The following is a 16,491-nucleotide window of genomic DNA, read 5'->3' as shown; positions in this document are numbered from 1 at the left end:
TGAAAAATACAAGGGGAGTCTTTATGGCCCAAAATAGTGATTTTAGACCACATTGGTAATGTAATTCGACAAGCAAATTACAGTAATATTTTTAGCAAATTTCTTTGAAAAAATTTCGTAGTTATAGGGCCTAGGCCTAGTTAGGTATACAGTAATTTCATTTTACTGTATTTTGGAACGATATCAGGAGTGGGGGTGGTGGCAGTGCCCTACTAGGACTACAATTTATTTGAAGCTTTCTTGGGTCCGATCGTCTGTCACCTGAAGTTTTCATTACGATGATCAAGAACGTATACTATCTAGGCCCTAGGCTAGGCTTAGATTGCTGCCGTCACTCTGCTACGTATACTACTACCGCATAACAAAGAAAGCGACCCACGCGGTGCATTCTTAAATTTTACACACAATACACGATAACATGATATCACTGACTGAACGATCTACCACCCTCGCATCGCAGTAACTACTGTATTGAACTAGGCCTAGCTTTAGGCCTCATGTTTTTGTGGAAAGTTGTTATGTACCCGACAGTCGGCTGCCTTTATATCTTCACTTGTCTTCATTTGCATTCAAAGGGTAAATTGCTGCATAGCCAACTGTCGGAGATATAATACCTCCATATGACTACTCATACAACAGAAAAAAACGTCGCATGGAGATTTAAATGAAGAATTAAACCTTTTTGTTTTATTTTAGGCCTTCTTCAAAATACCTATGCCACAGTAGTTGATTTTTTTTGCCGTAAAACCAAAATAGTTTCATCCATGCCGACCGGTTATCGTGAGCCCTGACTGAACTCAGAAAATTCACATCGAACTTCTCATCGCGAGGTAAAACAAATTGTCGGAAAACTTTTCTTTGACGCATGCGCATTTGCATAAATGTCTACACACACACACACATACTACACACAATAAATAACAAAGGAAAAAGAAGAGTGATTACAATAGATCCTATTGCATGGCATGCATAGGAACTAATAAAAAATACAAACAAGAAGCAAAGCACAACAAATTTTGAACATATTTAACATTCATTATAATTATTGATACTACTATAGAAATAAACCCCTACAAATTTTATTCATACTAAATATTTGGATCTTGTAAAATTTACCTTTGTGTCGGAGACAACCGAAGTGATGATGCCCCGATACCAATTATTATCTTGGGAAAACTTTGCACAGCAAAGCTTTCCTACTTTAGGTTCAACTATAAACTCTGCTGCAGAAGATGGCTGAAGTAATTTAAAAAAAATAAATCAAACGCATTTAAAACTTCAGAATTATTATTGCCATTTGCGTAGGCAGATTAGACAGTAGTATTTCTTTTTGAAGTTATAATATCTATACACAATTTTTCAAAATTTCAATGGAAATTAAATATAAATATTCTCCAACAGCAACATCTAACTGCTTCAATACTTATTAAGATAAACTTGTATATTTTAAACAAGTGTGCTGCAATGGTTAATGGTTGAAAGTACTTGTCTTGCAGATAGGCAACGAATGACTGTACTCGTTCACAACATTATTGTGTCAAATGGGAAGAATTTGTTCCTACAGCATGACAACAATCATTCTTTAACAATATTTTAGAATCTAATTAGCCAAATTGTACTAACCTTTGAAAAGTGTTTAGCCAAAGACACCATCAAGGATTCTTCTAGTCTCTCCAACCCTGGGCCAGGGATCTGAACACTTAATGTACCATCATCCTCCACATGACAAACATAACCATCAATTTTTTTGCCAACCTAAAATGGATATGAAACCAAGACACCACTGATTTAACAGTGTAGGAACTTGCCAACACAGTGGATTTACCAGAATGATGTAGGTGTAAGCAAAACACAAAATTGGGCAGAGACTAGAGTGTGGGCTTATGACTGGGGGTGGAAATTGGTATCTGTCACAAGCTTGAATACAACAGAATTCTGAAGTGCTGACTTCATTATGCCAGGCACTCACTGCTTTGCAGATGGTCATGGTCGTATGACCATCGTAAGATGAATCTAACTTCACTCAATTAAAGAGACTAGATATTGTGACACCGACTCTTGTTTGTCAGAGGCAGTCTGGGCTGATCGTCACTGACAACAATCCATTGCATGCGCATCATGTCATTGTTTACTACATACATTTGGACTGTCGGGCGCAAAGAGTTCTTGGCTTTAGTTGAGTTGTATCATTTGCCTGAAATATGCAGGTAGTTGACAATTTAATGAGGACGGCGATTTGATTTAAAAAAAATTAGAATGGAAAAACTAGAATCATATCATACGCCACTCTTCATTAATACTTCAGTAACCAATGGCATCAGTATAATCCCATTAAAGACTTACCTTGGGAAGTTGTGGGGCCAAGTCTTCATCTTCAACTAGCTTTGCAAGCAACTCATTAATGTTCACGTCATCTCCAGGACCAGTATTATCATACAGAACTACCTCCATAGGATTGGTTCTTGCATCAAAACAAAATTTGAAAAATATACTCAATATCAACTGCCTATAACTTTACTAGTTTTCTCTCTATATAATTTTTCACCCAGAATAATATTCATTCAAATTTCAATCGTAGCCTATATATACAATAAGGTAATCTTTTGGGTTTTTGTACTTACTGCTGGATGTAAACCAGAACCCTGCGGGTGAGTACATTCCTTTGTACGTAAAAAATCAATGTACATTTGTGAATTGCAATAACTTATTGTATCTTGATGGTATAAGGTAATACAGTATTTTCATTTTCAGTCAAAAAAATCAGAGGCGGATCCAGAAATTTATGAAAGGGGAGGGGGTAGGGTAAGGGGTTCTGAGAAGTGCAGGGATGTTGTTATGCAGGGCGGAGATGGGCGTCGCAGCATCTTGCGCTCATCCGAAGGCTATTTTTAAGGCCTTCCGCCCAGCCTCATACAAATTCTTCTGCCCCCTTAAAATCATGAAGAAACACAAGTTTTTGCTCCATAAACCGTATTTTCCGGTGAATAAGCTGCAAATTTTATACGCGATTTTCCCCTCGAAGTTTAGGATGCGGCCTATACACCGGTCGTTAACCTACTCCCAAAATGTTCAGATCGCGAACCGCAGCGAAAATCAGGCGCCGTCTGTCTAGCTTGGGCCCATGCTCCTAGCCTAATTAATTAGCCTAGGCCTTGAAGGGCTAGTATTTGTAATTATACTCACTATACAGTGCTGTACTGTGATTCCTACTTCATTTTCTACGACAATAGAGCAATGGTTTGGGTTGTTTAAATAATTATTTTCATAGTTTCGTTCACTCAAACAATTTTGAAACACATTTTATTCGAAATCGCTTCGCTCAAAACAATAAACTTCTTTTCGGGAGCTTCATTTATGATGTCGCAACAAAACACACGTGGGCTGTTGAAACTTTCTGTTCGACGTCTGGTTCCCGGTGGCTTGTACCATTATAGAAAGAATATTGATACCGCTATATTTCAAAATAAAAGCTTGTGAAATTAATTTATGCAATAAAAACACAAGTTTTCTTGAAGTTGTAATAATTATTTTACTGGAAATTAATTGAAGAAAGGCATACGTTAGTCCATCACATGCCTCCATAACATGCTGTATATGTGTATAGACGGTCAGTCCATCACATTCTGTAAATTTATAATTTTAAGGTTCTCCCCCACCCAGGACTGTCCATCAGATGCAGTATTTTCTGACCATTATTTTCCCAAACATCATTTGATGAACTCCCGCACCGCCCCCACCGCCAACCCTTATGTTCATCCATCCATCACATGCTGCGCCCGCCAACCCTTAGGTTCGTCCATCCATCACATGCTGCATATTTATGTCCAGAGTTTTTAACCATCATTTCTTGGAAAATAATTCCACAAATGTTGATTTTTATTGCTTGACGGTAGGCTGGTGGTAGGCCAAGAAACCTACTTTACGTAACGGTACGGTATAGTATATCAGATGTGTCTACACCAGGTCCGACGGTGTCGCCCAAAGAGAAGCCTACATTACGTATGTGTCTAGTGGTGAATACACCAGGTCCGTCAATCTTAGCCGTTGAAGTACACTAAAACACTAATAGAACACACAGAACACCTTCAAATAATAGCACAGGTCAGTGGCCGATATGACACAACTATCTCAGCTTGCTCAATGTTTACTGACAGTCGCGAAAACAACATAAAGAACTTTTCAAGGCAGCTCGCGACAGAAACAAAATGTCAGGAAAGTTTGATCCGGCGCATGCAAATTTTCAACTAAAAAACGACTCAAAACTGGTGGTAGGGGGTATATGATTTCTTGCACAATTGCATGTCCACCAGCAACTATCGAACACAATGTATACCTGCCGCGCTGCACCGTTTCGGATCCTATTTGTTTACAAATATGCTGACCTCTTTTGGTTGCACATCTCATACACACATTTTACATGTGAACCATTACCATTACCTAAGGTCACAAAGGAACTAAAAAATTAACTTACTTCTTCCCTGTTTGTTCTGCTATTAGTACTTTGTCAGCAGTCTGGTCGATGAATGCACGGAACACCTTCTCATGACTAGCAAACTGTGCAAGGTTTGCCAGTGAACACCTTACACTCTACACACAGAAATGAACAACAACAGAAAAATTAAATAGCACACTTTAATAAAGGGATGAGCTAAGCAGTTGGTTTAACTGGTGGTAGCCATTGCGCGTGTGTGGAGCCATATATCACTGCTGCATGTTGCTGACATGCAAGTTTAAACTAGCGCAGAGCTTTTCAGATTAGGCCATTGCTTTAAGGTGCAATACAGTCTCTTAAGAAAAAAGCAGGCTACTGTCTCACTTGCGGTGTACTGCCCAATTAAGAAACAGATTTTTTTCGAAATTTGTGGGTTATCTATGGTGTCCACACCCAAAAAATTCTCCACATTATTTTTAGCACACTTACACTCAATAAAGTATCTATAACAATTTTCAGGACAGAAATTCATCTGGAAACAGTACACGTTTACCTGAAACGGAAGATTCAAGAATTTTTTCTCAAGATGTTCAAATTGTGACCAATCCAAGACTTCTCTGTCACCATAGTCAACATAGTGACACATAACCTAAAAGGAAAAACAGTATCACATTATCACAGCATGCAATGCACCTCACATGTAGCTTGCTTCAAATGTGCCACTCGCATATAAACTGCACACTTCAAAAATTCTAGTGTCAATCAATCAATATACCAAAATTTCAAATCCATAACATACTGTATGTGGCAAAGACAAGTCAAATCAGTCACTCGTCGCAAATCCTGTTTCAGGTAATGGTCAAGACATGCTGGATAGTATAATACATACTCCAAGTATGTATTATACTAACATATCTGAGATTAATCAGTGGACCTTTTGGTTTAAGACATGCTGGAATGTCAAAATTTTGGAAATCAATGCACTAAAATAAGCTTTATGTATATATACATCATACTATGCTTTTATTTTTCCCATTTCCAATGTTGAAACAACAGTTTTTAATGATATGGTGATGGTTTCTGCCTGAGAAATGCCCAAATCATAAACTTTATAAGCTGATTTCTCAAATATTGTTATTTAAACAGTTGTATGTTTAAACTCCTGTAACTTTATAACAAAATTTGGATTGAAATGATAGCTCTCATTTTACCGTTTAACCCTGTACTATCATTTTTGCGATGAGTGACTGGTTTGGCTTGTCTTTGCAAACATATTACTAACGAGTACATCTTCAAACTGCATACCTAGATTTATACCTTTTGTCATTAAATAAACAACTTATGCATGCCATAATTTCAAACTATAGCATAATTAACTAAAATCGAATAAAATCTGCTAAAATTATTTAATCAAAAGACTGAATTTACAGATTTCAAATAACTCAACAACAGATAATCATCTAAAACAAAAAAAATACACTAGATATATTTTTGGTTCATTGAATGGTGTGTCAACTTGACATACTTTTTTTTCTGCAAAGCCACAAACAACAACCCTGTACCAACTGTTTCCAGTGCATATAGCATATGCCTTGCCAAGCTCGGGTTTTCCTGATAAACTATTGTGTGATCGCGAACCATAAAAACTGTTTAGTTCTGCTTCTAGTGCTTCAAATTCTTCCTAATAATATAAAATAAACATTTTCAAGTTATACATATTTAATTGCCAGAAATTTTTAAGGACTCTAGTAATAAAATTTTATGACTAATCTATGGCACTGTTTTACTTTCTATTAAAATACCGTGTATATATTTGGTATATTGATCTACGGCACCGATTCACTTTCTATTCAAATACTATGTGTATATACTTATTTACTGAACTGTGGTATTCACCCCAGGGTATTAAAGACAACAAGCTATAAATTTAAATATAATGAATACCTCCTTTTTCTTCAAGACTCATTGCCAACTTCATAGTTGAAGGCATCCGCCCAAGAAGTATAGATGCAGACTTCTCATTCTAGAACTTGCTTCTCCTCTAAGGGTCTCGTCGTGTCACATGCAGAGGCCAAAAAGGTCCACAATGACAGGGACTGTGACCAGTAAACGGGGTAACCCCATACTCGTTTATGGTCCTTATCCGCGAAGACATTTTCCAGCACCAGAAACATAGGCAAGTGTGCCATTCAAATCAGCGCCGATATTATGATTAAAGGTTGCCGCGCACCTGCCTTAACCTTTCGGCCATTCAATATTAATAACCTAGCCCATGTACTTTATTTACAGAATGAATAATGTATTGTATAATTGAGGACAGTATATCTATTTACTCAAAATATTATTTTTATATAGCCTACTTAAAGAATGAATTCCATATTTTAAAAATATGGATTAGTTTTACCAAGCATTAAAATAACATCAACAATAACAAACTCTTGTTGTAAAAAATCTGAATATAAAACACTTACACTATATTCTTCAAACTGAATACAAAATTCAGTGGTACTTGTACTATATGTAACCGACACTTCCCATGGTGTTCTTTCGGGATAGATGAGTGGAGGGGGGCTCATTCCATCAACCAGCTCTTCCTGGCAAAGCTTCTGCGCTATGTTCACATCTTTCTCAGTCACCAAATCCACAATGCATGTATCATCTAATGAAAAGAAAAACAATGACATTTAAAAAAAAGTTGACCGCTGCAGAAAGACAATAATGACATGCAGTTTGGCATCAAATTCAAAACCCCTTTAATTTCAAAACCACTCAAATTCATAACAGAGAAAACCTATGTGAGATGGCCAACTTACTCACTATATCTTCTACTGTCATAAGTAATGGAATATGTTTGGTAAGCTGACGGAATCTGGTGTTTGCTTCGGCACTAAATCTTTTTTCACTCTACAAAATCAAAATATTTGTGAATCAACAAGATAATTATAAAAAGACAGAGCTTTTGTGAAGATATATTCAATACACTGCAGTAAAGATTGTAGCTGACTGTGTGTTATGAATTTGCATGTTAAAAAATGTAGATCATCTGAGAACAGCATAATTGGTACACGCACGGTCCGCAGCCCTCGAAATTAGCGTCGGCGTTCGGCAATGCTGAGGTAATTGCCGACGCTTAGCAAGCTTACCATGGCACCAATTTGCCAAGGCTCCGTTTTTATAGGCCTAGCAAGTGGCCTAAAGAAATTTCAGCTTGTATGCACACAGAATGTTAACATTTTTCAGTTTAGTATTGTGTATAGGTGTAAATTAAAATTAAACATTTATTTTAACCATGTAAAGTAACTAATTTAACAATGCCAAGTAAGACGTGCTTACAAACCAGGAATTACCACAGTTAAGCCGATGTATTCATGCATGCTTTAAACACAATGGTCCAAGCATGTTGTTGTGGCAGGCGGAGGCGAACGATGAGTGCGTGGAAGATTTTTGGTATATTCCGGCCTGGGTACTCTATTCTGTGACATATGTTTATTTTAAAGCAGCCGTAAAATTAATGATTAACTTACACTATTATTATAATATACCATATGTTTTAATGTTGCCGTTTTTATGAAATAAACTTCAATATACAAATAAATTAAATATTGTTAGCAATTTGTTTACCTGCTTCAGAATGGTACGAACTATAAACATTACGTCATTAATGAAGAGAGCAAACACATGTTAAGCTCAAGGGTGGCGTTGAAGGGAAAAATGCTTTCTTGGCTTAAAGCAAACCCTTGCTAGATAGTTAAATAGGTAGGTCTAGAACTTGATCGACGTTAGGCCTAGTCAGGTGAGCTTTTGTTCTGTAGCTGTTGTTTGATGTAGTTTTGATGATAGATAATCCCTTTTAGCTGTAGTTAGGGCATAAGTTAGAGAGACACTAAAAAATGCAAATTGCCAACGTAGTGCCGAGGCGAGTGCAATTTACGTCGGCAATTTTTTTGCCGAGGACTTATCGTCCCAATTTCGAGGGCTGCACGGTAGCCAATGGTTTCAACTCACATATATGGAGATATGGTTTCTGGTTAAGTGCATTTAGCAACTCATGGTATTTTGGAAAAAAGGAGTTTTATATATAAAGCATTTTATTGGATTTATTATGAAACAGCACCGCCAACGTCTCGCAACCCACAGGGGGACTTCCAGCGGCCTAGCATGAGCAACTGGCCAGTTACAAATAGTGCACCGCACAGCGGATAGCACCACTAGACCTTAGCTATAGACGCAACATATATACGATCTTGTTAATTACTGTATATGTGAACATATAAATAGTTTTTTATGACTTAAGACTTGTTTTTAATATACACATTTCGTGTCTTTTCCATTCTAAAATATTTGTGCTCGTTAGTAATTTAATTTATCGTTGATTTAATCCATGTTGGTAACAATGCAGAACGAAATGCTAGGCCTCTGAAAGTCCCCTAGTGGTAGTTGCCAGGTTATCGGAAATTTCCGTTTCAAATTTTGCGAAAATGGTCTATAATGCATTGAAATATTGACTGTTGGTTAAAGAGTTGATTTGTTAAATACTTGAACTGTTATAATTTGTCGTTCTGCACCCAACATCTCTCTACATTACGTGGCAAGATTAAAAGATTATAAGTTAGTCAAATGATAGTATTCAAGAGCAAACCATTACCAACCTGCAATGGATTGATACTGTTTAATGAACACCTAACGGCTTGGGCTGGTTCATTGCCAAATACAGGTGTAAGGAACTGTAATGAAGTTGGTCTGAGCGACTCTTGGTTACCATAATCCAGAAAGAACACTTGTATTTCATCCTGTTCCTAAACAAAATAAAACAATCATTAATAGGACACAGACAATAGGATTTTGATCTACTCTTTAAGGTTGCCCTTCTATCAGCTAACAGCCCCTGGGATCACCACACCACATCACACTTACCTTTCCTTGCTCCACATTGTACACTGCCTTTGGAGCTCGATGTACTTCCAGGATTTTTGCCCTACACCAATTATTGTCTTCAGAATACTGTGCTGCACAGAACTCTCCTTTACTGTACCTGGTCATTGGCAGAGAACAACTCTACAAAATATAGTAGTAGATGACATCTTTACCATATATAGGCACACCATGATTATATATGGACATAAAAACGTTTTTTGTCAAAAAAAATTTAATAAAATGGACAGAGCCTTCGACAATTACGGAGTCATGCAGCCTTTAAATCTTTTGTATTTTAAAATCTTGAAGTCAATAAGCCAAAAAGCACTTTTCAAATGCAATAAATTTTTCTGTTGCCATCAAGTCTTATGTACGTAGAGAAACCTCAATTCACAATTAGTCCAGTTTCAAACATGGAACCATTATACCTATCAAAGTCTAATGGACAGTGGATATACTTTTTAATATCCTGGCTATTGTGTACACCTTTTAATATCCTGGCTTACCTCGCACTGATTGGACAGCCTTTGAGCAATTTCCTCTATTGGGCTATCATCATATTGCACAAAAAACTCACTGCAGCTTAGTATGTAAGAAACATATACAACAACCCTGGACCTGAAAATGGATGAAGATATAGAATTAAAAGTGGACGTCTTCCTAAATTGTATTTGTACACTACGCAACACTAATTATGATAATAAATGTATCAATTTTTGTAATTATTAGAAAGGGGGTACTCTAACTATAACCTTAAATATAGGCAAATCTGAGCTATAGCCGGCAAAATAAGCACTTTAATTTACGCTTTAATGCTTTTACAGGTAAGGTACTCAAGAGCCTTGGATAATTTTAAATTATGAACTGAGTTCAATATGGAGATTATAAGTCAAAAGTATTACTAATAACAATTAAATGAACTTTCAGGCAGTATTATACAACAAAAATAATAAAATATGGCATATTTTGGAAGAACTATAAGCAAAATAAACTTACTTAACAGGCTTAAGCACTGGTGGAGGAATTGTCACTTTGGGTATTTCATTTCTTATAATACGATGCATTTTGCCTTTGCCTTGAATAGTCACTTTTAACTTTGGATACAGTATAATATTATTATGTAACCTGTAAAAAAATATTAAGAACTGGTTTATTAAAAATCAATCATGCTTTATTAACTGTAGTTTTAGTCCAAACTTTTCAATAATTCTCAATATTGGGCTTTTCTGATCGGATGCATTATAGTTTGACCCGACACAAGGTAAGAAAAAAAAATGATTGGTGTCCAAGCACAGCGAAATTTGGGAATTAGGGTCAGTCAAGTTTTTTGGCCTAGATCACCAACCATCACTCACTACAGTGCAAACTGGTCGGTAAGGTGGTAACAACTGGGCTAAAATCCAAGGTTAAGGTATTAAATGTATCCTTGACATATATATATTAATGTATTGTTAGCTACATTTATTCTATTTTCTATCAATGCTCATATATGCTTTCTTTTTTTAAATTATTTTAGTGTACATCAAAGGAATAATTATTAGAAGTAAATACAGTAAATACAGAATTGTCAAAGTAAAGTATAAGTTTCCATTGGGTTACCAGTAGGACAATTATAAAATTTTATGAAAAAAAAAGACAGTATTTTCATTTCGTTATATACATACTCACTATTATTATTAGGTTTCTATGTCCTGAGAGTGCTAATGTGTTTGCCTAAATTTTACTATGTACAGTATATTTTACAAGTAACCGCTGCCAATTAGCATGCATCAGCTCTGTACAGCTTTATAAACCATTTGTTATTTCATAAGATAATTTAATAAAAAAAAAATTTCCATAGGAGGCTTGCTATCCAAAAATAATAGTAATATAAAAATTTACATAGCCCCTTTTGCCAAAGGATACAAGGCGCTTATATATGTGGTCTAGGAACTCAATGACTTTGTTCTCCCCTAAGAATCCCTTGTGTCTGTGCTTCCTGGTAACCTGGTACCAGCAACTCTCGTCGTCCACCACAGGGGCTATCACGTTTAGTACACCACGTATCCCCTACTGGTCTTGAATGATGTACTGGGATCTTTATATCTAGTGCACACGAGCCCTTCTGTACACTGGGATTACAGTTTATAGTCCTATCCCAGAAAACCATAGACGAGCGTGCCGTTGGCCAGCATCAGTGACCAAAAAAATTAAAATTCACTTTTTGTGGGGGCAGTAGTTGTCGCACAACAGTTGACCTTTTCAATTCCAGTGGAGGTCACGTGTAGGTGGATATCTAAACCACAAACTATTACAAAGGAATAGTTGTCCTAGTAATAGGTTAAGGATACGAGTGTCACTGTAATGTATCTATTAACAGGAAATACCATGGTGTACTGTAGTTTATACAATGAATAGTATACATGAGAGTATAATATCAACACCCCCACTTACTCGCATGATGTTAAACCATTAAATCAATCATTTTCCACATCATCGTTTCTATAGAATTAGGCAGCAGACACGCTCCCGCTGGGAGCCTACTTTTAATATATTCTTAATCTCCATATTGTAAACTTTAAAGTGATGGGTCATTTATTGGAACTTAAATCGTACATTGGTGAAAACTGTTATCTTATTCTCAAAGTTTATTCACTTTTAAAAACATACTTCTCAACAGTGACAACAGACACCAAGTCGTCTTCACATATCAACGGCATGTCCTCACAGTACAACTTTCGGTATTCGTCGCTTAAATTCTTCCTCCATAAGCCATGAGGTTTGTCTTCTACAATCTGAAATGCGGAGTACATCAGGTTTCTGAAGATGCCTGTACCATTTATTTAACGTGTGATTTTGTTTCAAATGTTTTTTGGTGCATTGTTAATCATGTTCTTGATCAAATATCAGATACTTTGTTTTTAACGGACCCATTTTCAACAGACCACACTGGAATGCGTTTCAAAATGCTTCTAGTTACTTTGTTATATAAATATATAAGTAACAATTTTTAATTATTTTCTGTTCACCAACCAAAACATAGGCAAGAAGAAGGGTATTAAATTATCAATGATGTTAATTAAGACTATAAATGTTACAAGCCCCAGGTTAATCTTGTATATTATTTGCCGTTTCCAATTGGTTTAATTTACTTAAATATACAGTTAAAGGGTATTTGCTTTCATTTTGAAAACAATATATTAATGCTAAATATTTAGATTTACCTTCTGAATTCTCTGAAGAGCACTTGCTTCTCCTTCATCTTGAGTAAAAAAAAAATAAAAAAAATAATAGGTGCACTTAGGAATATTTAAAGTAAAGCTGTCCAGAAATCAGAGACTCTTAACAATCTGCCCGCCAAACAATGAAACCTCCGTATTTGGTAATGTAACGCTTGACTGCCAAACACCCGAGATCTCAGTGTTGCATGTTCTTTTTTACAGAATCCGATAAATGGGGAAATCATGTACTAACAATTTGAACACTGTATTCAGTCTGGACCGCAAGTATTTCACTATTTGTTGTATACATTAGCGTACAGCGGTATTGATTTACTTTCACGTAGTCACGATTATCTCAGCTTCGTTGTGCTAAATTGCGTAAATCTCCAAAAGCGAATCGTTTTCATTTTACTGTTACAGGTCACAGATTGTGATTAGAATAAAGTATTTGGTACCATTGTAAAGCTAAAATGTTTGTAGTTCTTGTACTATCACTACATGTCAATCCGGTCACATACGCACTCAACGGGCCTCAGAAAAGTGTTGAAATTTGTTAAAAGGTCTGGTGGTGGCTTATACTATTTTTTAAAACCCTGGCGGTCGAGTGTTAATATAGTGTTATATAAGCTTATGCAGCTGCGAATTCACTGGCGGAACTGAACTTTGGAAAATAGTGATTTGAGGTGAAATGAGCTCTCCCATCATCAAAAGTGACTAGAAATCAACGGCAAAGGCGCTAGGCAACAAGTGCTATTTAGTCGCTTGCAATTGTGCATACCTGCATGATCGTGGGCGAAGTTTTACATGAGCGCCCCCAGCCAACTGGTGGACAAGCTTAGCTTTAAACCACACCAGTAGTACCGAATACATTTTTTTTTTCATAGAGGGGATTATGGCTGTAAACTTCCCCGAATGATTTTTGGGTATAAAATAATTATATAGTACTGCAGGTATCACGAGCATCACTAATTAATTAGTCTCAATCAATTAATTGCAGTGCATTGTGGAACATCATTATAATTATTTAGTAGCTTAAACATTTTGCTATTGTTAAACTTACCTAACTCGACAGTCACACTTATTTTGGAGACTGTATTATTCGACCCTTTGAATAGCGAGCCATCATACTGGTCACGAACATCATAAGCACTCGCATTTTCAAACTTCATAATCACACAGCGTCTATTAGGAAATGATACAAATTTGCATAGTGAATTTCAAAACTTTTAAAAATTAATTTATAGGCAGGATTACATCAGCAAGATCTGTAATTATGGATGGCAGGGTTTGAATTTCTTTAAAATGGCCCATCAGCAAATACAGCTAAACCTACCCAAGTTGACCATGCCTAACTCGAATAATTTCTAAGTCGCGAACTTATTTTACATGCCAAACTGTTGTGTTTTTCATTAACAACCTGCAAGTCAAATTTTATCTAAGTCGAACAATTTTCCAGTGGCGATTCAACTTGAGATGTTTAACTTTAGTTGCTGTGGGCTATGGCTTTACTACAGCAGTTTATTATTCTACAACCAAAAGCTTCGTAATTTTTTTAAGAATACAGATAGTCCTATTCTATAAATGAAATTGTACAATCGGGTGACAACAAAAAGCTTGCTGTCGAGCTTGGGATTTACAACAGCAGCAGAAGGCCCTCTCTACAGCAATTGTTGTCGGGAATCTTGAACCTTGTGATTTTCACCTCTCCTCTGGTCAAATCTTAGATAGGCATGATATTATACTCATAAATCAATTTATAATATGTTACAAACAGTACACACTCATCCGAACGCAGACATTCATCTCATAACAACTGATAAGTACTCGTGCCAGAGCATTTACAGGTTCAAACAATATAATTATTTTAAAATTTATTTGTAACAAATTATTATATAATTAGTTACAGGTATAAGCAAAAATTTGTATTTTCATATTGGACAAATTTTTATTTTAATGCATATTATATTCATTTTAAAGTTTCAACTGATATATCTCTTGTGGCAAGACGGCTCTGTAGGTGCTTGTTCATCTGTTCTGTACAGTAGAAACCCTCAATTACGAACCCCGATTTAACGAATTCCCGATTTTACGAATGTAAAATCAAGGTGATAACATCTTAAAAATTGAGGCCAAAAAAAAAAAAAAAAATCCGTTCGAATTGTAACTGTTATTAGCATGCATACAACATAACACACTATACAGTACTATGTAATTCTCAAGTGAAGGAGGCCCTCTAACGGGTCTCTTCAAATTCTGTGTTTTTTTTATGGCTTCATACATGTGCATGCGACAAATTTTACTTCTCTTTTAAACATCGTTTTCAGCTTTTAAAGTCAACATAGTGCTTGATTGTTTTATGGAATGATCAATATATATAATTATCTATGGAACTTGTGTTGCAAGTAAAATTCACAATTTAGGTATTTAGAAAGGTACAAACGTCCGATAAAAACAAGTTTGTGTAGGGCCTAGAGTGGGATCAGAATGCTTAGAAACTGCCTTCTGTAGGCCTAGGCCCCCTCAGACTTAGCTGCGTAGGCCTGTGGGCCTAGCCTAGTTTATGCCAGTGTTAAGTAGTACCAGTGCAAATATATAGGAATTTAGGTCAACCCCGATTTTACGAATACCCGCAATTACGAACGGCTCTGAGCCCGTGCCGTACGTAAATGAGGGGTTCTACTGTACTTGCCTTTCTAGTGTTTTTTTTAGATCAATTTAAGTTGAGTTTAAACAGTTAATTTGAGTAAAAGTAAATATAATTATGTTACATTAATATATATAAATTTTGTTAAGTTAATCTGTTCCAATTTAAATGCTTTGACACAAAAAGTCAACACTTCAAAAGTTTAAGGTTCTTTGCAAGTTTATTTTTATTGCCATTATCATTCCAGTTTTCTTAAACTCTATAAAAAAATTCTTCAAGATTTATTCTCTTAAATTCTATAAATAAATGTCACAGGCATATTTAAGTTTTAGTTATTAAAGTTCCATCCTTATAATGACAGCTATACAGTACATGTCATTTCTTTGATATGAAAGCCACCGTATAAAAGATCCATGCATAATTCATCGAGGTGTATAGTGGCTGTAGAACTTCAAATGACAGCAGTTGCAAATGCTTGTGACCACAAGGCCGGGACAAGTGCAATACTTGTTTAAATATTCAGTTTTGCAGATGTTACGACCTTGCAACTCAAACCAGCAAGATCCTTTTGTCTTTAAGAATCTTGTCTGTCAAATAAATCAATCACCAATTGGCCTTTTAAGTCACAATTTTAAAGTTTCATTTCTTATGGTGCCATTCCCTTTTACAAAGATACTTGCACAGCATCTACAATTAAATCCTCATCTATCCTTTTACTTCAATTCCAAAGAATACCAATATCCATGTGGAAACATCACACAACTTAACCACTTAACTTGTTAATTAAGTAGGACATTTTTTCTTATTGTAAAGTTCTCATTGTATATAATATTAAGTTGCTTTTGAATTTGCACACTTTTGCAAGCATAAATATTGACAAATGAAACAATGCCTAATACACAAAAAAATGACATTTTAGGTTTATTGCAACTATTTGATTAACACTAAAAACTTCCAATTCTTTTTCGCAAGTGAACATTTCTGTAAATATTGAGCTTGCACAATAATCTGCAGGCACCAATTTAGTCAGCAAGGAATAGCTTCTGTCATCAAGGCCGGGACAAGTGCAATACTGGCAATACGGAACAGTTTTACACAGGTCAAGACCTCAATGATGGAAACGATATCAGTCCATCTTACGAGCCTGTTGTTCCTATGTGTCAGCTCCTACACAAATATTCTTATCCACATTTTATGATTCATGAACTTGTACCGTAGTGATTATGAATGGCATGGGAAGGCCGGGACAAGTGCAATACTACCATTATGTTAAAGAAATGTACAAGTCCTGGCCTTTCCAG

General features: G+C 35.8%; 1 protein-coding gene across 3 annotated transcripts in view; it reads right to left on the bottom strand.

The window, feature by feature from the left end:
• Positions 1 to 16,491, bottom strand: part of LOC117120691 (tudor domain-containing protein 7-like) — a 33,513-nt gene that overhangs the window by 8,245 nt on the left and 8,777 nt on the right. For all 3 annotated transcript variants that reach the window (XM_033265723.1, XM_033265725.1, XM_033265724.1), the window contains exons 8-22: positions 13,607 to 13,728; positions 12,550 to 12,587; positions 11,996 to 12,120; positions 10,343 to 10,471; positions 9,853 to 9,964; positions 9,347 to 9,487; positions 9,082 to 9,228; positions 7,246 to 7,336; positions 6,904 to 7,091; positions 5,958 to 6,113; positions 4,986 to 5,081; positions 4,472 to 4,587; positions 2,344 to 2,461; positions 1,624 to 1,755; positions 1,117 to 1,236 (exon numbers count right to left, since the gene is read on the bottom strand). In XM_033265723.1, coding sequence (XP_033121614.1) covers positions 1,117 to 1,236; positions 1,624 to 1,755; positions 2,344 to 2,461; positions 4,472 to 4,587; positions 4,986 to 5,081; positions 5,958 to 6,113; positions 6,904 to 7,091; positions 7,246 to 7,336; positions 9,082 to 9,228; positions 9,347 to 9,487; positions 9,853 to 9,964; positions 10,343 to 10,471; positions 11,996 to 12,120; positions 12,550 to 12,587; positions 13,607 to 13,728 — 1,831 coding nt within the window. The remainder of the gene's footprint in view (positions 1 to 1,116; positions 1,237 to 1,623; positions 1,756 to 2,343; positions 2,462 to 4,471; positions 4,588 to 4,985; positions 5,082 to 5,957; positions 6,114 to 6,903; positions 7,092 to 7,245; positions 7,337 to 9,081; positions 9,229 to 9,346; positions 9,488 to 9,852; positions 9,965 to 10,342; positions 10,472 to 11,995; positions 12,121 to 12,549; positions 12,588 to 13,606; positions 13,729 to 16,491) is intronic.

The sequence above is a fragment of the Anneissia japonica genome, unplaced genomic scaffold (assembly GCF_011630105.1).
Source record: "Anneissia japonica isolate Jap-2015-1 unplaced genomic scaffold, ASM1163010v1 scaffold287790_len634930_cov199, whole genome shotgun sequence".
NCBI lineage: Eukaryota > Metazoa > Echinodermata > Crinoidea > Comatulida > Comatulidae > Anneissia > Anneissia japonica.
The sequence above is the reverse complement of the archived record's forward strand: the minus strand, read 5'-3'. Positions and strand labels throughout refer to the sequence as shown.